Genomic DNA, 22,165 nt, shown 5'->3' with positions numbered 1-22,165 from the left:
GAAATGCACAGGGAAAGAGCAGGTCTGAGGGGACCACCGGAAACAGCCAATGCTTACCCTGGGACCCACGAGGCCGGGGGCTCCAGCTTCACCAGGAACACCCTGGAGAACAAACAAAGACGTGTGAAAGAGGGGGAGATTTGATGTCCTGCAGCCAGGGAGGAGCATCCCTCCCTCTGGAGGCTGAGCTGGGATGTGGCCCGGACACTCCCGGCCTCGGGGGGCTCCTTGTGCCCTCCTGCAGAGCAGAAGAGACCTTCCCATCTAAATAGTTTGCAGGTTCAAAGAGCCCCACACTCACCTGGTCACCTGGCTTTCCACCTTCACCTGGGGGACCGGGAGGGCCAGGAAGTCCCTAGAAGGCAGTGACATGCGTTAGCAAGAGAGTAAGTTTACTCCTCCCGCCCTCCAGGGAGGCCCAGCACAAGGCAAGAGCCAGGACTGTAGGGAAGCCTCACCCCCCTGGCCCCCATGAGAGGGGCGGGCCCTCCACCCGCAGTGCCTACTACTGCCCGCAGAACCCCGGGCTTGGAAAGGACTGAAAAGGGGGCCCAGTCCGCCCACCTACCTGGAACCCAGATGGCCCAGGGGCACCCTGCTCGCCTCGTTCACCAGCAGGTCCCTGCAGAAGGAAACAAACGTGACCCGAGCGCTCCGGAGAATCTAAGAGCCTCGGACACAGGGCACCGGGGTGGCCAGCAGGAGGACAGGCCAGACACCCCCTGCACCGCCCAACAAGGTTGCAGGAGTGTGTGCCTCGCTATTCTCCCACCAATGACCTGCACTCCTGAAACAGGGGTGGGGTCCACACTGCCTTGGCTGAGTGGGTCTGGTGTCCCGCATGAGCCCACACCCAAACTGTTAGTTTCAATGCCGAGCGGGCCTGAGGTGCCTCGGCCTCCACACCACCGCCCCCATGCCCACAGGGCCACCTAGAGAGGCCAGGCAGGTACTTACAGCGGGTCCGGGGGGCCCTGCAGCACCGGTCTCACCATCTTTGCCGGGAAGACCCTAGAGGGAAGGGAAAAGGGTGAGGTCCTGACACACGCTCTTCAGTTCTGCGGACCCCAGTACTGGGCAGGCACAGTCGGTGGCCCTGAGTTTCCATGATCCCCCAACCTGAACTCCATTTCTCCCCACTTCCTTTCCTGAGCCCCTCCTTTTCCCAGTCTTGCTCAGCATGGGAGCCTTCCCCATCTCCCAGCTACTGACCAATAGCAACTAGAAGTCATCCTGTGTGGACTCCCAAAGGCCCTAGAGAAGCATGGGCTCAGCCACAGGACTCCACGCTGGTAACTAGGGACCCCAGGAGCATGCCACGGGATTCCTCTCCCCTTGAGGGTGTCCAGCCAGCACCAATGCGTGGGTAGTGAGACGGGGTACTTACTCTCAGTCCAGGGGCACCAGGAAGTCCCTTCTCACCAGCCTTGCCAGGTTCGCCCTGGAGGAAAGAGTGCAGGACCATGAAGGGAGGGTTTTGGTGGGGGCAGGGGGGTAGAGCAGGTGGGGGAGCCTGGGACTTGGGGCCACAGCCTGATGGACAGGAAAAGCTCAAGCTGAGAATCAGCACCTTCTCTTATGCTCAGAGGGTGTGGCAGCACTGCCCATGGAACAATGTCACGGCTGAGATGTCCCGAAGCTCTAAGGAGCCCCGGGTTTCCCCAGATCACATGCACTCCTGTGGGACATGGAGGCGCCAGCTGCCCATGGCACCCAGGATCCCACTCAGACCTGCCCTTGGTTAACTCTCTTTAGGAGCCAGTCCTTTCCACAGGGGGCAAGGAGGTAGGTGGCACCATGTGGAAGGAAATGGAAGGGCGGGTTATTACTTACATTGGCACCTTTGGGGCCGGGGAAACCCATGACACCAGGCTGCCCACGAGCACCCTGAGGACCTGGAGGTCCAGGACGACCATCTTCACCAGGGGCTCCCTGAAAGAGAGGACACCGTTCTCAGAATGTAGACGCTCTTCCCACATCCGTCCCTCCACCTACTAAGTGCCTACTATGTGGCAGGCACAGGGCAAGGCAACGACCAGACGCACGGCACAGGGATTGAGCACGGTTTCGACCAGCAGCCCTCACCGCACATGTGGGCCCCCGTCAGCAACAAGGTGCTGCTTAAATTAGAAGTTTTGCCTCTCACGGTGCGCACCAGGCTTCGTTTTCCCCCGAGGAAAGGCCCGAATGCACAACGGGGTGGCACTTCCAGAGCTCCACACCCGGCCCTGGTACCTACCATCTGCACCCCTCCCCTGTTCTCAAAATTCACGGGCTGCCCCCCACCCAGACTCCTGTCTGTCTTCCTACCTGCCTCCTCAAGGATATCCCCTCAACCTCTCCCAACAACTCCAAATGGTAGACTTACAGAAGGACCAACTTTGCCTTGAGGACCGGCATCACCGGGGCGTCCAGTGAGACCCTTTGTTGAGGAGAGAGACAGAGGGTGGGCGGGCGTCGGGGCAGGCCCCAGGTCCTCCCGATCCTCAGCACAGGGCTGGAGGGAGCAGGTGGGGAAGGGCACGAGGACTCCCGATCACAGTCGGAAGTCAAGGACGAAGGCGGCTGGGCTACTTACCCGGGCTCCAGGAAGGCCAGGCTCTCCGGGACGGCCAGGATCGCCGTTGGCACCCTTGGGGCCAGCAAGGCCGCTGGGCCCTCTCTCTCCAGGGGCTCCCTACACAAGGGGAGGCAGCAGTCATCAGCAGGCCATTTGACCAGCCATGCAGGGACCCCAAGCCCTTCTTCCCCCACTCACCTTTGGACCTGCCAGACCATCTTGACCTGGGAAGCCACGGTTGCCAGGAGCACCCTAGGAAGAAGTGGGAGGGCAGGTGGTGAGTGACAATGGCCCCTGACCCAACGGTGACTCCAGGGAGCCCAGCCAGGCTTCGGGGGATCAGTCCCACCAACCCACAGTTTCTGTGGGGCTGTAGCTATGGCCGGCAAGATTCCGAGAGAGTGACTTCTTGGGCCTGACCTGGGGAGTAGCTCAAACCATTTCGTGCCCTCCTGGGGGCATGGGGTACAAATAAGAAGAGCTCCCTGTCCCCGTGGCATTGAGTGGAGAAGAGAGGAATCTGATACTCAGGCCACAGGACTGGACAAGAACACAGAACCACCAAGACTCCACTTCCACGTTCAGGTCACACCCACAGAAAGTGGGGACTAGGAGTCCCCTTACCTCTAGAGCAAGAGCCCACTTACTCTTTCTCCAGGGGGACCAACGGGCCCAGCACCACCAGGCTCTCCACGGGCACCTCTCTTGCCTTCCTCACCAGCAGGACCAGGGGCTCCTTGGGGGCCAGCAGGGCCCTGAGAAGCATCACAAAAGAGAAACAGGGTGAGTCTTCACCTGACCCCGGGTCAATCACTGACCTGGCATGTGGTGGAAGTGACCTTGGCCGTTATTTCAGGGCTAGGGGATTTGGGGAAGAGGGGCCATAGAGGGTCAGCCCAGGAAGAGCAGAAGTGGCCCAGTGGGAAGAGAGAGGGTGTAAGGGTCAAAGATGGGAGCTGAAGCTGCATCAGCTTCTCAACCCCGATATGTCCCCCTCCCCAGACAGCCTGAGGGGTCCCAGATTAGGGGACAGGGCTATGGAGGAGTAGGGCAGTGGGCGGGGGGATGGCCTTGGGCCCAAGAGCTGGTGGGCAGATACTCACAGGCTCTCCCTTGGGGCCTTGTTCGCCTTTGAAGCCAGCAATACCAGGCTCACCCTTGAGAAAAGACAGAGGCAGGTTGTCACGCTGGGTTCTCTCCATGGACCCTGCCACCATCTCCAGAAACCCTTAAAGGCATGCCCCCCCCCCCCAGCCCCCAACAAAGGACACTGGTGTGAGTGCAGGAAGGAGGGATGGCGGGGTTTGACCCCGATGGTATCGATGGGACTTGGGGTTCACTCTGGGTCTTACCGTCTGACCTTTCGGGCCCAGCGGACCAGTTGCACCTTGAGGACCAGGTGGACCACGGGGCCCAGGGAAGCCGGGAGCACCAGCGATGCCCGGAGCACCCTGTCAGCATGAGTAGAAGAGAGGGGCATCAGGAGAGGGGGCAAGGAGGGACTGACCCCACCCAGAGGAGCCAAATCCAAGAGCAACACTCACAGCAGATCCTTTGGCTCCAGGAATTCCATCAGTTCCAGGGTTACCCTGAGGAAAGAGATGGGGTCATTATGAAATAAGTAGCAAAGAATAAACCCCAGCTACCTCCCTGCCCTCCCAGACCACAGGCCCAGGGGCTGGGCCAGCAGCTGGCCGTCCCAGACATGGTCCTGCTGGGGGTTTCTGGGACAGGATGGGGTTGGAAGGAGACCTGCCCCTAGAGATCAGGGAGCAGGTGCTGGGCCTAGATGAAGGTTTGATTGGTGGGGCTCCAAATGGGCTCCACGTCTCTCAGAGGTAAACAGAGTCAAGAGCACCCAGGCCACAGACTTCAGGCCAAAGGGAAGCTGTACTTACAGAGGCACCGGCCGGTCCAGGGGACCCAGGAGTACCAGGTTCACCACGAGGACCTTGAGCGCCTTCGGGGCCTCGAGCACCAGTGGGGCCAGCTTCACCCTGGATAGAGATGGAGAGGGGTGGAGTGAGGAGACGCCAGGAGGCGGGTGGGGGGCAAAGACCTCTCCCCGGCCAGCAACAGCTCAGGGACAGAAAGCGGAGTTGCACACACCGCACCCACTGTGCGCGTGCGCGAGCGTGTTTCCCACGTGGTCCCACACGCCCCCCACCCCGAGTGAGCTCGCCAACCTGATGCCTTCCCCCACCTCCTCCGCTCTCCGTCTCCCCTCCACACCTTAACCCCCCACAGCAAATGCACACCTCCGTGCTACGGCATCGGGCCTCAGGAAGGCCAGTGCTGGGGGGTCCTGCCCACGCTGAGGGGCATAAGCTGGTAGACGGGCCACTGAGGCGGGTAGCCTTTACCTCCCCCGCTCTCCACCTATTCCTTCACCGGGGAAAGGGAGGCCCTTGGACATCTGGACTCAGGGCACCACTCCACTTGTGTCTGGCCAATGTGTGAACACCGCCACCCCCAGGCTCCGGCCCAGGCCTGTCTGAAGCCAGCCAGGAAGCCAGGATGCAAGCAAGCCGGGACGAGCGCCCCACTCCACTTGCCCCTGCTCTGACCACGGTCCAGTCCTCCTCGGCCTCTGGCAGGTCCCGCAACCCCCCAAAATGGCCTCTGCTTTTACTTTCATTTTTTTCCTGAAAGTTACAACTGGCTGCGATCCGGGCTCTCTGGCTGGCCGAGTCCTCTGGGGAGGACTGCTGACCTGGAGGCGGGGCAGAGCCTCCTCAGGTTTCTTCTCAGAACATTCTTGCTCCACTCTTGTAATTATTATTTTCTAAAGGTCAGGCCCCCTCACCTTCCGCTGTCCCTCTTCACAATGGGTCTCCTTCACCCAGCTCCCAGGGCCTCAGACACTGTCTGGTTGCCATGGAAACCCCCAGGAGGGGAAAGGCAACCTGATGCCAGTGACCAAATGGAGGCTCCTTATTCATCTCCCGGCTGCCCCCGGGAGAGAATTCCCAGGGAACGTGCGCACTGGAATCCTTCTTGGGCCACAGGGGCCTTTCCCTGAACTGGCTGGCCTCCCACTGGCCCCTATTAATCCTTGGAAGAACTCTGTTCACACTGCCTGGAAGAGCCAGGCCCCCGGTGGGGTAGGGGCGAGAGGGAAGCTTGGAGCTATCTCCTTGCCCACTTCCTCCAGCTCTCTTCCGGGTCTAGAGTTTGCCGTCCTCCAGTTCCTGGTCTTCTGCTCCCTCCCAGATCTCCGGTGTCTCCCCATCTTTTCCTCCCTTCTCTGGTCTGACGCTGTAACCGCACCTCCAGCTTCTTATCCTTATATCTTACTTTCCCTTCCATCTGGTGACTGAACCGCCTGGCTCGTCCTTGCCTCCGCGGAGAGCAGCAGTGGGTGGGGGTGGGACACACTCCTCAGACGGGAAGTGGGGACGGTCCAGGGGGCAGTCAGTGAGGGTGATGGGGTGGGGAGGGGGCGGCTCCCGACTCCACCCGCAGGGCACGTACCTTGGCACCGGGAGCACCAGGGAAGCCAGGACCGCCAGCAGGACCCACGGGACCCTGGAGGAAGGAAGGAGGGGGAGAGGGGAATGCTGTTTCCGGGCAGTGTTGCTGCAACCCCCAAAGGGGTTGCGAGCCACCCCCACACCTCACACTCCTTCCCACCTTTGTACTGATTTTGCACTACATCCATCGTGGCCCAAAGTCCCTGGGCGAAAACTGCCCCCTCTGCCTGAGCCTGGCTTCACGAGGCAAAGCCGGTTTCTAACTACAGACATGGTGAGAAGCAGATGATTCTTTTACCTCCCTATCTATCCCTCCTCAAAAAAATGCCAAGAGGATGGCTGAGAAAAATGAACCGTTGCTTCAAAGCTTGTTATCGACAGGCTAGGGTGATACGGATTCCTCTCCCTTTGCCCAAGAAGCGCCAGCACTGCCAACCCCACTGGGCTGCTGAAAGGGACTCGGCTAAACCTACCACAGATGACAGGCACTTACCGGAGGCCCAGCAGGGCCTGGTTGACCGTCGTTGCCCCGGGCACCCTATAAGCAGGGGGGGGAAGAAACGGCCGTGGTGAGAGGTGCCTGACCAACAGACCAGGCCCTCCCCGCCCACAGTGCCCGCCCCCCCCCCACAGAAAATGTGGGCGGCGCTGGGCCCCAGGGGCCTCAGGGCTGAGTGGGGGGCTGGCCAGGGATGGGTGCAGGGCAGCTCCCCAGGGAGGAGCAGCCCCAGAACCCCTCCGTGTTGGGGGCAGCAGCGGGCAAATTCTGAGCTTAAACACAGCTTGGGTGCTCTCCTAGCTATTCCATCATTTCTTAAACTTCCATTTAGACCCCAAATATCCCCAACATCAAGGCCAAGTTATCATTTAAAGACTCAGTGAATCAGGCCAAAGGACAATGAAACAGCCAAGCAGCAAACCTCACACAATTCCTCCCACCTGCTCCCAGGGGGAAACACTTCCAGGAGCTTGGTTATCCTCCTTGGTTGAGGCTTGGTTAAGGCCTCCCCTTGGTTAGGTCCGGGATGCCTCTGGGCTCCGCCCTCTCCCCACCCACTCTACACAACCTATTTCTAAGGAAACACAGATGCTGCCGCTGGCCCAGGAAGAAGCCGTGTTCTGCGATAGGGACAGAGCCCTGGGCACAGCCTGAGGACCACGTCTGAGCTCTTGCCCCTGAGAGTCCTTTACACAGAAAGACAGGGCCGCCAGGTCGCTCTCTAGGACTAATTTTGAGGGTTTTCCCCCCAGGTTTGTGGTGAGCACATTCTCCACCCCACCCCCACCGCCCCCCCACCCCCCCACCCCCGCCTTTCTCTCTCAAGGCCCCTCAGGGCCCAGGGAACTTTTACCCAAACTCTAGGAACCATTAGGCTAGGCCCGGCACCTGGTCCTTGGCAGGGGACTGGAGCAGGCCAGAAGGCGACCTTTCCCAAGCTGGGCCCCGCCTGCCTGCCTCTGCCTTTTCTAGGGTGCTGAAGAAGGATGCTTTGGGGGGGAGCTCATATTTTAAATAAGACTCAAATCTTCTTCCTGGCTATGATCCATTTCTCCTGACTGAGATGCTCTAGACTGGCATTAAACAAGAACGCAAGAGGAGACTTGACAGAAAAAAAATGTCAGAGGGAACATAAAGCCTCAGCTTTGGCCACGGCCCATTCTGGGCCAGGCCGGCTGCTTCGGGAAGCTATGGAGCACCTTCCCTCCGGGGGTTGGCCAGAGGAGAGGCCTGGGGCCCAGCATGACCCGCGAGGCCTGTGCGGGCGTCGGTGGCTCTCCCTGCAGCAGAGCTGGGAGAGGGCACAGTCTGGCCCAAGGGGGCACGTGACCACAGCAGGCAGAGGCCAGCCCAGCCCCGTCCCGGGCCCAGCCTTGACACCAGGCCTGCACTTGGAACTGCGTGACGTTGTCAACTTTCTATGCCAAAGCCTATACGCAGCCTGCCAGCCTGACTACTGCGGGGACAGGAACCAGCGGGGAGGAGCAAGGAGCAAGGCCTGCTGTGCTCGGGAAGGAGGAAGAACAGGGATGCAGCTCGTCTCTGCCCCTGACAGGGTGCGGCCACCACAGCTCCAGGCCCGGCCAAAGAGCCACGGGCCAGGTCCTAATAATCTGCAAAAATAGCAGTGTTTCTTGGCAGCCCCAGCACTCTCTAATCCCCTCACACAAAGTGACCCTGGGACAAGGCACCTCAGCAGCTCCGGGGGACAAACGGGGGTCGGGGCTGCCTGTATCTCACTGATCTGCTCTGGAGGGAAATTTCTGCCAAACTGATACAGTATGCAGGAGGCAACAGAGTGAGTGAAGCTGATTTACTTTGGCCAGCCCTGCAACGGCCTGTGAGGAGGGGCCTCGGAGCCTGGGTGGCTGGGGTATGAGCTCAACCGAAAGCATAATCTTTCTTAAACACAGCTTTCATCACATCACTCGCCTGACCAAGCGCCTACAAGGGCTCTCCATTGCTGAGGGATCAGAAATAAACACCTGCGCCCTCCGCCGCCCGCCGCAAATCCCCTGCAAATCCCTGTGCCCTTCACTTCCCACGTCAACAAGAGGCCACCAGAGGCGGAGGCTGCGGAGCAGGGTCTTAAGCTATGCAACCTTTCTGTGCCTCGGTTTCTCCTTCCCTAAAATGGGGAGAAGAACGGAATCTACTTCACAGGATATGAGGGGAGATTCGGTGAGACAAAGCATGTAAGGTATTAACCCAAGGAAGTGCCTGTGGCAGGGTGGCCACTGGGATTATCTATCACCAGCGGCAGCAGCAATGTCAAGTATAAAGACCCCATGTGCCTAGTTGATGCTAGACTGTTATGCTTTAATAGGGCATCATCTCAAAAGCCAGAAAGAACAGAGAGTAGCACAGCACCGTAAGTCTGTCCATAAATTCAAACTGGGTTGACCGGGGGCATGGGGGGTGGGGGGGCCCTGCGAAAGGGATTACCTGCACCATCCAGCCTGGTTAAGAGAGAATCCTGCCCTCACCAACCAACCCTCCCATCGCTGTCCTTCAACGGTGCAGACTCGGCCTGGGGATTTGCAGCAGGGTTACTCAGAGATAATCCTCACGGGGTGACAATGCTCTCTGCGCCTCACGGGGTCATTTTGAGGGTCAAGCAAAACAGCCACCCACGAAAGTGCCTTGTAATCTCTAAAGGGCCGGCCAAAAGGTGGCCTTTGGCCTTGTCATTACTCACCGCAGCCCCAGCGGGGCCAGTCCGTCCTCTCTCACCAGGCAGGCCGCGGGGACCCTGGAACACACACACCAGGCCAACACACGCATGAGTCGGCTTAACGACGCTCCACAAGTCCTTCCCAGACACCGGAGTGGGGAGCGTGCATGTGCCCGGGAGGCAAAGGTGTGGATGCCCCTGATCCTGCCTTCCCGACCCATCTAGAACTTCTCATATCACATCAAAGTTCTTCTGCCCAGCAGACCACACACACGCTCCTGTCGTTACTGTCGGGAGTCTGGTGACAGGCGTGCCTTGCTTTGTGCAATAGACGAACACCCCCCTCAAAACGTGGAGAATAGACAGAATTTTAAAAAACTGAAGTACATCCTAAGTGTGTTCATGGGCTATTTCAAGGAAACACTGATGACACCTTGAACAAATCATCTAGCTGATAAATTTAGCTTTTGGATCTGATCGTAACCAGATCAAATCTACAAAACCGAGTATCTCCTCTGCACAAAGGGAGCAGTGGTGTCCATAGCAGAGTCATCTACTAGGCTTTAGGAGACGTCTGAAGAGCGTCCCGAGGGCCTCCCCAGGGGGTGATATTCACACTCACCATTGGGCCCGGGGAACCATTCTCACCCGGTGAACCACTCTCACCCTGGAAAAAAGATGCACAGTGTCAGTGAGCGGGACCCCACTGCCCCCAGAAAACTCCCAAGGAGGAAGCTGAAATCTCTGGTCAACTCAGCTGCCACCGAGACCCCCCCCGCCAAAGTTCAGTTCTGCGAGGGACAATTCCCCAAGCTCTCCAGGCCTCCTGCTCCTCCATCAGGATATAGGACTGGGTGTTCCCAACCAAAGCCGTTCTGACATCCTAACTCCACGGACTCAATAGCATCTCCTTGACCGGAAAGAAAGGCTCCTCCATTGTCCCCACATGCTTCTTGGTCCTTACCTTCACACCTGGAGCACCAGCTTCTCCCTTAGCACCATCTAGACCTGGGTAGCCCTAGGGGACAGGAGAAAACGTTCGATCACACTTCTGGAAGAAGATTCGTGCCCCCCAAATGATTTTTCTCTCCCCAGGGCAATTCCTTCCTCCCAACCCCCGCGTCCGTGATACTTACTCTGTGACCCTTGACGCCAGGAAGGCCTGGGGTTCCCGGGAAGCCGCGAGCACCCTGCAGTCCAAAGAGGAGACATTGAAGGCACAGTGCGGAAGGGCCCAGGAGAGGCAGACCCGCACTGCAGAGAGTCTCCAGAGCCAGCTCCCTCAGGCCGGGGCGGGAGGGGGGGCGGTCAGAAGCCCAGCACTTGGACAGTTCTTTCAGTAGATCCCAGAGCCCCCCTCGCCGTGCTTCCCCCATCTTATGGGAAAACGGGGGTATACAACAGCTGCCTAGCCATCCCCACCCCGTGGGCCTGTGTCAGGATCCTAAACATCAGCACGAAGGTCTGATGTACATAGGGGCTGCTGGAATTCTGCTTTAGAAGTGAGCTAACCCAACTGGATGAGCTGGGTGCGAGGCCACTGCCTGGCTGCAAAGGAGGGAGACTCACAACGAGGTTCGGGGCTGGGAAAGGCGGGGAGGGCTTTACCTGAGGGCCAGGAGGGCCTCTTTCACCAGATTTTCCAGGCTTTCCGGCTTCACCCTGAAGGGAGAGAGATGTATTTCAGCTTCTCCAGAAGACAAGGTAGCACAGTTGGCACGATCCAGATCACCTCTCTCCTCTTAGTTTTCTATGCCTTTGCCCACCTGCTTACTCCCTGCCCGCCCCGCCCCGCCCCCACCACCTCCTTCAGATTCCACACTTTGAATGCCCCTCCTGGGTCACCATGCATTCTTTCAGACAGCTGGGCAAGCTTCTCCATCCCCCCCAGCCCCCAGCTGCCCCAGGGGGCTTTTCTCTCTCCCCTCCTAGGCTCTGCCCATAGGGCCAGCACTGCCTTACCCTGAGAGACTTTTTGCTGTCTAATGCGATTCATAAGAATAGTTCGAGAGCCAACTCCCTTCACTTCGTTTGCATCCTTTGCAGACATCCTGACTCAGGCTGCGCTTTTCCTAACTCATTTACAAGTAAGATAATGCTGGGCTGTTGAGTGTCTTCCTTTGTTTTTCCTTCTCTACATCTGTCCCTCTGTGTTTTCCCTTTCCCTTCTCTTGTTTCTCAATTTCCCTTCGTGGAGCTAATGATGTTTTAATTATTTCCCTCCCCAGTGGGTCCCAAGAAGTCCCCGGGCACTCGCAAGTGGGAATGTAGACAGTAGACAGGGTCTGAGACTCCGACTGACCAGTTCTGCCCCTAAGGACACTTTCCCCTGGACCAAGCCAAGGGCGCTTCTGCCCCAGCACATACACCCCCTCCAGACCCTCCCAAAGAAGGCATCCACTCGTTTGACTGGTCAGGTGTACTCACATCATCGCCAGGCTTTCCAGGGGGGCCAGGAGGACCGCGGGGACCCATGGGACCCTACAAACAAAGTGAGGGAGTCTAAGAGATGGCCGGAGTGGGATGATACCCGATCGGTAGACAAAACTTCGGGACTGTAGCCTCTGGAATCTAGTTCCCCCCATAAGGAAGAAAGATGGGGTGCAGGGGTCTTCCCACTCTGTGCTGAGAGAGAGTGAGCGTGCAGGGCCGACTGTACTGGAAGGCAGCAGGCGGCACAGGCCAGGGGCGGCCCAGAAAGGGGACTGTTGTGACAGAGCTCCTGGTGGTCCTCGCCCGCCGTGGCTCTCTGTCAGAGATCCCACAGAGCTAAGAAGTGGCATCTAGATTTCCTCGGGGCCCTCCCCTGGGAAAGCTCTGGGCAGAGCCAGGGAGGTGACAGTGACGGGAGCTGGGTGGTCCATCACTGGAGGCTCCCCAGGGGGAGGACAGGGCCCGGCGCTGGCACTCACAGAGACACCGGGTTCCCCAGGTTCTCCAGGGTTGCCTTGAAATCCTTGAGGTCCCTAAAAAGTAACAGGAGGACACCAGGTTAGCCCTACAAACTGCCACCCGAGAGCTTGAAAGCATCCGCGCGGCCACCACCACCAGGAAAGACCCAGTACTTACGGGAGCACCGGCAGGGCCTGGAGGCCCTCGAGGTCCCATGGGGCCCTGCATCGGAACAGAAAAGGAGGAAGCTCAGTGGAATTGCCTCGCCAGCGGCCTCCCGCGGGCCACCTCCTCCCAGCCGAGGGCCCAGACAAAGGACACAAAGTTACCCCGTGGGGAGGGGGCATCCAGTGGCTGCTCCCTCTCATTTCCCGCTCCCCGCACAACCATCTATTTATTTATAGGCACCATTTGGATAGAGAAGCTGGCCTCGCTCTCTCTTGGCCCGCAGCCATGTTTACTAAAGTCTGAGTTTCATTTAGCATGTGCCAAGTCCAAGCCGCAGGGCCGAGATTTCCTGCTGGAAGCCTTGTGGATGCTGGAGAACAGTGGCTGCTGTCTGCGTTCTTCAGTTCTCAGTCCAAGAGCAGTAGCAACCAGCCTTGCAACAGACCAGCCTATATGTGTCTCTCCATGGTCACTCCAGCGCATCATTGAAACCGGCATCCGTCACCATTAAAAACCAAATGCGTTGCGCTAACCGCATGGGAGGTTACATAACCGGTGGAGAAGAGCTGCTCTACGCAATTATCTGTAAAGTGAGGTTGTCAGCCTCTCTGACTCTGCTAAGGGCCACCGCCTGCCATTTTGGCTGCCAAAAAAAACCAAACCCAAAAAACTGGCATCTTGTCTTACCATTGGCCCTTGCATCACTCCCATCTGGGCACCACCAGCCTTCTCATCAAATCCTCCGGCCATCTGGGCAGCAAAGTTCTGCAAATAAACCCAACCACATTAGGAGCCCGACAGGCTCCATGAAGCTCCGCTGTAAATCGGTATCGAGAAACAAAAACACCAAACCTTAACTTCAGATAAACTCTAATTGTTGGAAACTAACCTAGCATCGGATAGAATTACCAACGATTCCTGAAAAACCGGTGTGGAAATGTGTTATTAGATGACAGCTGCACACTCATTTCCCTGGAAGATGCAGTGCTATTTGGAGAAGCATCCGTGACTTGCATTTCATTTTACAGGATTACACTTTAAATTCTAAAATGGGGGGCGCCTGTGTGGCTCAGTCGGTTAAGCAGCCGACGTCGGCTCAGGTCACAATCTCGCGGTCCGTGAGTTCGAGCCCCGCGTCGGGCTCTGTGCTGACCGCTCAGAGCCTGGAGCCTGTTTCAGATTCTGTGTCTCCCTCTCTCTCTGACCCTCTTCCATTCATGCTCTGTCTCTCTCTGTCTCAAAAATAAATAAACGTTAAAAAAAAATAAATTCTAAAATGGTAAATAGGCTGTTTAACCTACGTTGAGAAATGTAACTCAAACATCGCTTCACAGGGTTTCAGAAAAAAAAATTTCCAGGTCTTTATCGTCCAGCCAAAGACTAAAACCCACAACCTTAAAATTTTTCAGCAAGGAAGGTAGCAGGCATCTGCGAGCCACTCAAGAATTTGAAACGCAGCAAACATCAAAACGGCAAACCTGCAAAAACTGGACAATAACACAGTTCGTTGACTGGCTTCATTCCAAAAATGACTGGAGCCACACACCTTCAGTCAGTGGGGCTCTTTCATGAGAATGAATAGTCCCTTGGAATGTACTTGGCAAGGGCCACGATTAAATGTCTTCCAAGGACAGTGGTCTCTCTTCTTCCAGGGAACTACAAGTGCCCAGTCATCCTCTCCCCCGGCCCCACACCCATGCCCAAGAATCGACCGCACAGTACAGACGCCTGGGAGCCAGGTAACTGAAGACTTTCTTTGCAGAAACCCAGTGAGTGAAAAAAGTCATCCCTTAGTGCCACAGTCTGATGCCTAATATGTGATTCCGCTAAATTACAGGCCCGGGGAGAAGCCCACGGGCAGGCTGTGCACACACTGCTGGCCGGCCTGGGAGCCAGCCAGGTAAGCGGGAGTAGCAATTTAGAAGCCACATTTTTCTGGAGGGGCAGCTGAAGGAAGGGGACATAAGGATACTTACTCCGCCAAGGCCAGGGGGGCCAGGGGGGCCAGGAGGACCAGGGGGGCCGGGATTTCCAGGGGTCCCAGGCTCTCCGTCTCTGCCACGCGGTCCAGGGGCACCCTTGGCAGAAAGAGAGAAGGGAACCCGTGTGAAGCAGGATTTACACAAGAACCGCCCTGGCCACGGCTGCCCCCGTGGTCATGCACATGGGAGGGGGCAGAGGGGATGCCCGGAGGATCGGGGGGGTTCCACAGGAATCGGGCAGCTTTTCTCTACTCACTTTTTCACCTTTGTCGCCACGATCCCCTCTGGGTCCTTGTTCACCTGCAGGTCCCTGAAGGTGAAGGGAATGATGAGATGACAGCATGGCCAGGGGCCTGCAGAGCAGTGACTTGAGGAAGAGGTGGGAGAAGGGATTTCTCCCTTTCTTACCTGAGGCCCAGGAGGTCCTTTGGGTCCTACAATCTGTGAGAGAGACAGAGACCCAGAGGATGGCAAGTTAGAGGGAGCCCAAGGAGCCGACCCCCTCGGAGCAGTGGAGGCAACCGACGTGAGGACAATGTGTACTTACATCCTTAATGTCTCCGGGTTCTCCTTTCTGTCCCTGAAATACGACACATTGTGAGGACGGAGCCCCACAAGCCCACTAAAGCCCCCAGCACGAAACCCTGCCCTGCAGCCTGAGCATTGAGGTCCCCCCGCCCGGTAACACAGAGCTCTGCCTGCTGCCTACAAAATCACAGGCTGGGTGAGCACAACATTGCTCCTGAAGAAAGCAAAAACAGAGACAAAAAAAGGAAAAGAGGGGCACCTGGGTAGCTCGGTCAGTTCAGTCTCTGACTTCACCTTAGGTCACGATCTCCCCGCTAGGCTCGTGAGTTCAAGCCCTGCATCGAACAGCTCTGAGCCTGGGGCCTGCTTCAGATTCTGTGCCTCCCTCTCTCTCTCTGCCCCTCCCCCTCTCACACTGTCTCTCTGTCTCTCTCTCAAATAAACTTTAAAAAAAAAAAAAAAAGGAAAAAAAAAAAAACTCTTACCTTTGGTCCTGGTTGCCCTGCAAGTGGGAAAGAATAGAGAAGAATGAAAGATTTGTGAGATGGGTTAGCACAAGTTCTTGTGCTCAAACACTCTCTAATGGATTAAACAAAGACAAGGATGCAACCCGGGAAGGAGGCAGCTTCCTGTCCCTCTGTTGGGATGTTAGGGTCACTGGGGTCCTGGGGTTGCTGGAGGTCCCACGAGGAATGGAGAGGACCCAGACTTTGTTATTGAGAAAGCAGTCAGCATGCAAAAGAATGGAGCAGGGATGAGCAGCTCAAGATCTCATGAGCACCAAGAAAGGAAACACCAGAAGCTGGCAGAAGGTCCAGTCTCGTCTCTCCTCACAGGGCAGGAAGCCCTTCCCACAGCCCAAGCCCTCCCGGAAGAAGGGTTAGGGAGGTAGAAGGGTCTTACGTTCAAGCGGGGTCTCCTTGAAGCGAGCACAAAAACACAGCAGGGCAGAGGAGTTATAGACAGCATCGAAGCCAGCAACCCCCCCCCACACACACACAAATCAATGATCCCTTCCCCCTTCAAAGCAGTGAGGCCCTCACCACTTCCCCCACTGGGGCCTCAGAAATGATCGGGAAATCTAGACCATGAAAGCAGTTTGCCAGTGTTGGTGAAGGTGTTAAGGAAGGGCAACTCCTTGCTTCCCTTTCAACTTTCTTCTCTGTTTGAGTAGGAAGGGGACAGTGAGGGCCACCCAAGAGACCTAGGCATGTGCCCGTCCCCACCACCCCCTTTCCCCCGCAGGGAGATGGGGCGTATGTTCAAGTGCTGGGGAGGGGTCACGTGCACACATGTGGTCCACCAGCACTGGTTCTGGCTGGGAGTGAGTAAACCCACCAGAGGGCACGCCTGCAGGGCTCCAGCCCAGCGCCATCTCTCAGAGCCCAGCCCCTCCTTCTCCTATTAACTCGCTTCGTAATTGGCAGTTAACTCCAAGAGAGGTAAAGAAAACAAAAGGCAACTGCCACCAACGTTCCAGATTTCAAAGAGGGAGCCCGCCCTGTCTCCCCACTGAAGACCATTAGTGGTCGTCTACAGAGAAGACAAGGTGTGGGTAACTAATTAATCTGGGGAATTAATCTGGGGTTCAGCCCACAGGATATGGGCTCTCCATTGCAGCTCTAGTGATCAGAGAGGATTCCAGAGAGGATCCTTTTGTGGAACCACATCTGTCCTTCCGTATCTTGGAAGCGTACTTTTTTGGAGGCTTTAGGTGAGGAGGGACCCCTCTAGTGTCCCAGGCTCATTCACTTTCAACCCGCAGGCAAGAAGTGGCCTTTCCTTTCAGCTTCAGCTGCCGGGGTCCCATGGATAACCAGCCCCTCTGCCGCACAGAGATGACCAGCATCCATGGGAGGTTTGCTGCACCTGCAAGTAATTTATTTATGTGGAAGAGGAAATAAATAAATTACGACCACTGGCAGTGGCGAGGTCAGTTGAGCAGATGGGGCAGCACTCTCCGAAGGGGGTCTCAGGGCTGAGGCAGTCTTTCATGTCTTCACAGATTATGTCGTCGCAGAGGACAGTCCCAGTGTCACAGACACAGATCCGGCAGGGCTCGGGCTTCCACACATCCTTATCATTATACCTCTGCCCGTCCTGCACACAGCTGCCAGCCTTCTCTGCACCAAGGGTGGGGCAGGGGAAGCAGAGAGTGAAGGGAAGGAGGGGGTGGGGAGCCAGAAGAGAAAAAGAGAAAGAGGTTGCAGTCAACTTGACATCATTCGAAGAATGATGGGCTCTGGCCATCCAAAAGTAGAGAACTTGGAAATCATTTTTCTAAGACATCATTCAATCTTTTGTGCAGTCAACATATGTTTATTGTGCACCTTGCACTGTGCTATCTATTGACCAGTGAAAACCCTGCCCCAGCAGTGAAGGTGGGCGAGGGGTGCTACTGTAGCATATTCTCTTTCGAATGCCTGGGGCAGACCCAAGGGTGTTGGGGGGGCGGGGACTCCGAGTGGGAACTCAGGAACTGTCCAGAGGAGAGGGGAAAATGGAGAGACACCCCACCACCACCACAGGAACAGAGGCCTTTTTTCTGCCTTCCTCTAGGAACTATGGGATTTGCTAAATACGACCGACAGCTACAATGCAGGAGGCATGTAGAAAATTCAACCCACAAGAATTAGAATCTATAAACAACCAGATTCCAAAAGCGGATATACGGGGTGGGGGTTAAAGGAGGAGCGGTTAGAAATAGGATCATGTCCCACGACTTAAATCATGTTAGAATTCGGGCCAATTTGGGGAGGAGGATAGGGGCCCATTCAAACAATGCCCTTGGGACCCCCAGCAGGCTAACAAAATGCCTTGGGAGACAAGAAGGGCGTAGGGGCTCCCCTCTGCTGACCTCCAGCTGTAGCCCTCCCTGGAGAGACCCTACCTTCATCAGAAGACAAACCTCAATGTGGGGGGGTGGGGGTGGGGTGGGGAGGGCGCTGGGGGCTTTGAATGCCTGGCCTGGGCTAAGATTAGCCAGTCCCGGCCTGGCCTCCTCCAAGAATGAAGACCGAGAACGGCACGGACTAGTCCCTCTCCACCAGCGCCCTGCCGTCTGGAACTCACCCTGCAAATGAAACCTGTGCTGACAAGAGCGCTCCCGAGAGCGCCAGGGGCTGAAGAGCCCGCACCACGTGCTAGGGAGCGCCCAGCGCTGTTTTTCTCATCAAAATCCCCAAAGCGAAGGCAGCTGCAGGGGATGAATAATAGGAAAGCGCCACAAACCAGGTGGGCGGAGAAAGAAATGGGCCTGCCTCCTGCTCTTTAAGGAGACTCTGAAAACCTAAAGATAAACCTTCCTTTTTTTTTTTTTTCCCCCTTGCCACCAGAAGAAATCCGCTCAGCCTTTAGGCAAGATAATCCCGGCCAGAGTAGGGGGATCCCAGGGTAAACACAGAAGTTGCGGGGACACGCCCACGGCTAAAATAGCTGGAACGGTAGAAATCGGGCATATGGGGAAGGAGAAGGAGCAGAGGTTAATGGTCTCCCGTCTGGACCGAGGAAAAGCCCACCTTCACCGAAGAGGGCCCAGGGTGAAAAAAGAAAACGCTGGGAGAAGGGGGTGCACCCGAATGCGGGTCAGATTTCTCTGGGAAGGGCGGCCCCGGGATGCGCGGGGGCGGGGCCAGGCAGCGCGGGATGTGAGAGCCGCTGGGTGACTTCTGGCAGCAGCTCTGGACGCGGCTCGCCCACAGACACTGGGAGGGTGAAAAGTGGGATTAAATGACTGCCCCAGAAAGGAGCCAGCCCCGTAACCGGATCCCCTAGGTGTGGACGGAGGAGCCCAGCACCACCATAATTGCTGTTCGCAACCGCTGCCGATAGCATCCCGGCGCGCCTGATCCGGTTCCCCTCATTACCGCAGCGCGGTATAAGTGCTCCTTTGTGGCAGGCCAATTAAAAAGTTACCTCTTTCGGGGAACTGTTTTTGCTTCGCCGCCGCTTTGCGCAGGGCTGGAGCCCGGGAGGTGGCGGCGGGCGGGCACAGGGGGGCATTGTGGAGAGGGGGGTCAGGGAGTCCGGGGGAACCCACCGGACCTCGCCTCTCATGAATGGGGCTTTTCTCGAGCGCACACAGAGCCCGATTCACAGGTCTCCGCAAGGAACCAGTTTAAATAAATACGGGCAGCATTTCAGCCCCATCTGGAAGCCATCGCTGCCAATCTCCCAACGCAAACAAGCCTCACAAAGGAGGATTGAGGTCTCTCCCCTCAGCCGAGGGGCACTTTCGCAGGCGAGGGCTGTGAAATGCAGATGTGGGTCAAAGACGCCGCCTCCAATAAGTTTCTCAAAGTCGTGGACAGATGGGGAGGAGGGGCGTGCCCGAGCTCTAGGTTTCTGACATTCCTGACGTCCACGCAGACTGTGCCTTTCCCCACGTCACTTCTTTGGGTCCACCGACCCAGGGGAGGGGGTTACGAGGCTCGGATGCGCCTGGGAGCGAAGTCAACCGCCCCGATGCACTCCCCCCCCCAACCCCGGGGAGGAGGAGGAGGAGCGACTGGAAGGTTTGGGCCCAAGAAACTGTGGAATTCACTCACTCCCGGGAAAGTTGCGGCGGTGAGAGCGCTCTGCCATTTAAGTGAGCGCCTCTAATAACAGACGGAGAATTTGGGAATTATTTTAAACTCACTTAGCTAATTTCACTGTGCACTAAGCAGAGGTCAGTCAAGAAGACAGCTTTGTGGGTGTACAGGAAAATTGAGGACAAAAATATAGCCAGTCCGAGCCGGAAACACTGATGGACACACCGTATCCCAACAAGTGCCCGGGAGCGCGCCGCCAGGTTAGCGCAGCACGCGACGACCCGGCCAGAATCTCCTGCCCCGGGCTCCCTGCGACTGCGCCGCGGGCTCCAGTCCTGCCCCCGCCTGGGTCAGCCACTCTAATGAACGGAAAGTCCTCCTGGGCCCAGAGCCCTCCAAACCGTCTCTGGAGACAGCCTGGTGGCAGGAGACACCAAATAGAGCCTCGTCGGCAGAGGGATTTTGATCCCCCCCCCACCTCCATCCCGCCTCCCCAAACAGTTTCCTCTGCGATTGATTTACAATCTGTAACATACAAAGACAGAGCTGGAATCCCAGCCATCGGAAACGTGCCCAAACACGTGGGGAAAAAAAAAATCCTCTCTACCTAATACACTTTCCAGGCTTCGTTTGTCCTGAATATAATCCCAGACAGTGGGACTTCACCAAAGGAGACGATGGAAAGGTGAGATCCGAACCGCCTTTGGACTAGACCGTAAAACTGCCATCTCTAACTATATTCGGCTGAAATTGTTATAGCAATTGACCAACTCTGCCCCCTTCCTCTGCTACACACACACACACACACACACACACACACACACACACACAGAGCCTAGCCCGGTGAGTTCCAGAAATTTAGAAGAGTAACTCATTGTAGTACCTCCGGGGTTTGGAGGGGAAGACGGCGGGGAGGGGGCGCTATTTTCTGGGGCGTTTGAAAAAAGCACGGTCTGGTTGGAATGTTATCGCCTTTCAGATGGCCTCTCCTACGGGGAGTTTCTGTACCCGTTAGAGGCACGGCCAAAGTCGAGATGAGAACGAGGGCTGCACCTTGCTCCTGCGCCAGCCGGGAGGGGGAGGAAACTGCGAGAGGCGCTGAGATCTCAGAGCGCCTCTCGGAAGCCTCTCTTTTGTGGCCTCCGATTTCAGCCCACCAGATTCAGAGCATCTCCTTTGTCTAACTCCCCTTTGAACCCTCCAGCCACCAACCCCTGGACGCGGCTGCGAGGTCAACCCTTTGGCGCTTGCTCGTCCCTTCGTTAGAGCCCTTTCCAACTTCTCCTAAGATCGATGGGCCACGACCTGTTTTGCTGCACTCCGAGTGCTTCGGGGAGGTGAGTTGGGTGGGTGTGCGCCTGCTTAATTATCAAAGCTGGTGGAAAAGAGCGCGCTTAAATCTATGCGCAAACATCTCGACCCGACACTTTGCACGTTTCAAATTCCTGCGCGACGTAGAGACCTGCAAATGCCTCCAACTGCGACCTGCACCAGCCGACGCTCCAACAGAGCCCCTGACTTGCAGAACTCCGCTAGGTGAGCCCCTGCGCATCATGCGCCCAAGTCTCGGCGCGCTATGACCCCTGGAGCCACTCTAGCCTGGACCCGCCGGCTCCAGAGAGGGAGAGGGCCGGGGGAGGGTGCGAAGGGACGGCACAGAAGGGTGGCAGGCAGGGACCGGGCGACTTACGGACATCCTGGCCGTGACACCGAAGGATAGCGGCGACGAGCAGCGTCAGCAGCACCAGCGTCTGGGGAGCCCCGAGGCGGATCATGGCTCACCGCGGGGCCTGGCGGAGCCGGCCCGAGCGGAGCGCAGCGAGGCGGCAGGAGCACGGCGTGGGTCCGGGTCTCTACCGCGCCCTCATGCAGGAGGCCCTCGGAGCAGGAGGAGGAGGCAGGAGACCCGGCAGCCCAACAGCGCTCTGCGTCTTCTCGCCTCCGCGGAGCCCGTTATATGCGTCCGGCCCCTCTCGAGGCTGGCGAACTCGCCCAAACCGCGGGCCGCCCCCGGCCCCCCGCCGGGCTGTAACCTGAGACCCCGCCCCCGGAGCCGGCCTGGGCCCAGCCAGAGCCCGCACCTGCCTGGGCCGGACCCCCCTCTCCGCTAGCCCTGCTTCCCGCCCCCCACCCCTAGTGTGCCGAGTGGCCTGATCGGGCGGGGCGCAGAGACGGCTGCTGTCCTCCCCCCAACCCAGGGCTGCGGCGCTGCCCCCTCCGACCACAGGCGGGAAGGGGGGCCTCCGGCCCCTCCCCTCGGAGTTCTGCCCAGATTGGAGGGGCGGGGGGTGTTTGCAGAGGCGCAGGCCGCGAGCCCTAGACCGTGGACGGAAAAGACTTGGGAGGGAGGAGGGAAAGCGGTAGAAAGGAGCAGCGGGGGAGAGTTAGCGGGGCTCCGCGTTGGGACCTAGGGCAGGGGGAGGGGAGGAGGGCGCAGGGGGAGCTTGCGATGGTATCCGGAATCCAACTCTTGGAACCTGGCAAGCAAGGCCAAGTTTGGGGAGGTGCCCCGGCCTATCTTCTAGCCTTCTGGCCGCTTCCCGGAGTACCTGGCCCCGGGGCTCCCACCTGGAGATTCGGAACGACAGGCCCCAGCCCCTCCCCCACCCAGCTCTGCGAAGAAAGAGCCTCCTCTGGAGCCTTGGCCGAAGTTGGCCGGAGCCAATCGCCAGGAAAGGGGCCGGTGTGTTACAGCACAGAGGGAGACCTGTGTGAAGGTGTGGGGGCGGGGGCAGGCCCTGGGAAGGGGGCTTGAGCAGCTACAGAAGACGGGGGGAGCCCAGACTAAACCGTGCGTGCTGCCGAGGTGGGGGACTGTCTAGTTCCAGGCTCAGACGTGGTGTCTGCTCTTCCTGGC

At 57.7% G+C, this 22,165-nt stretch overlaps 1 protein-coding gene across 1 annotated transcript in view; it reads right to left on the bottom strand.

Moving 5' to 3' along the window:
- COL2A1 (collagen type II alpha 1 chain) overlaps positions 1–21,254 on the bottom strand; it is a 31,151-nt gene extending 9,897 nt beyond the window's left edge. Inside the window, exons 1-32 of the mRNA XM_058742994.1 lie at positions 20,999–21,254; positions 16,693–16,899; positions 15,262–15,278; positions 14,796–14,828; positions 14,657–14,689; positions 14,505–14,558; positions 14,243–14,344; positions 12,954–13,031; positions 12,276–12,320; positions 12,119–12,172; positions 11,634–11,687; positions 10,815–10,868; positions 10,343–10,396; positions 10,171–10,224; positions 9,829–9,873; positions 9,231–9,284; positions 6,527–6,571; positions 6,035–6,088; positions 4,459–4,557; positions 4,105–4,149; positions 3,913–4,011; positions 3,664–3,717; positions 3,208–3,315; positions 2,759–2,812; positions 2,579–2,677; positions 2,369–2,422; positions 1,834–1,932; positions 1,388–1,441; positions 958–1,011; positions 569–622; positions 302–355; positions 58–102 (exon numbers count right to left, since the gene is read on the bottom strand). Of these exons, the coding sequence (XP_058598977.1) occupies positions 58–102; positions 302–355; positions 569–622; positions 958–1,011; positions 1,388–1,441; positions 1,834–1,932; positions 2,369–2,422; positions 2,579–2,677; positions 2,759–2,812; positions 3,208–3,315; positions 3,664–3,717; positions 3,913–4,011; positions 4,105–4,149; positions 4,459–4,557; positions 6,035–6,088; positions 6,527–6,571; positions 9,231–9,284; positions 9,829–9,873; positions 10,171–10,224; positions 10,343–10,396; positions 10,815–10,868; positions 11,634–11,687; positions 12,119–12,172; positions 12,276–12,320; positions 12,954–13,031; positions 14,243–14,344; positions 14,505–14,558; positions 14,657–14,689; positions 14,796–14,828; positions 15,262–15,278; positions 16,693–16,899; positions 20,999–21,083 (2,094 nt within the window). The 5' untranslated portion in view covers positions 21,084–21,254. The remainder of the gene's footprint in view (positions 1–57; positions 103–301; positions 356–568; positions 623–957; positions 1,012–1,387; positions 1,442–1,833; positions 1,933–2,368; positions 2,423–2,578; positions 2,678–2,758; positions 2,813–3,207; positions 3,316–3,663; positions 3,718–3,912; positions 4,012–4,104; positions 4,150–4,458; positions 4,558–6,034; positions 6,089–6,526; positions 6,572–9,230; positions 9,285–9,828; positions 9,874–10,170; positions 10,225–10,342; positions 10,397–10,814; positions 10,869–11,633; positions 11,688–12,118; positions 12,173–12,275; positions 12,321–12,953; positions 13,032–14,242; positions 14,345–14,504; positions 14,559–14,656; positions 14,690–14,795; positions 14,829–15,261; positions 15,279–16,692; positions 16,900–20,998) is intronic.
- Between the last annotated feature and the right edge of the window lie 911 nt (positions 21,255–22,165).

Source organism: Neofelis nebulosa, chromosome 8 (assembly GCF_028018385.1).
Source record: "Neofelis nebulosa isolate mNeoNeb1 chromosome 8, mNeoNeb1.pri, whole genome shotgun sequence".
NCBI lineage: Eukaryota > Metazoa > Chordata > Mammalia > Carnivora > Felidae > Neofelis > Neofelis nebulosa.
Note: the sequence above shows the minus strand (reverse complement) of the source record. Positions and strands in the feature narration are given on the sequence as shown.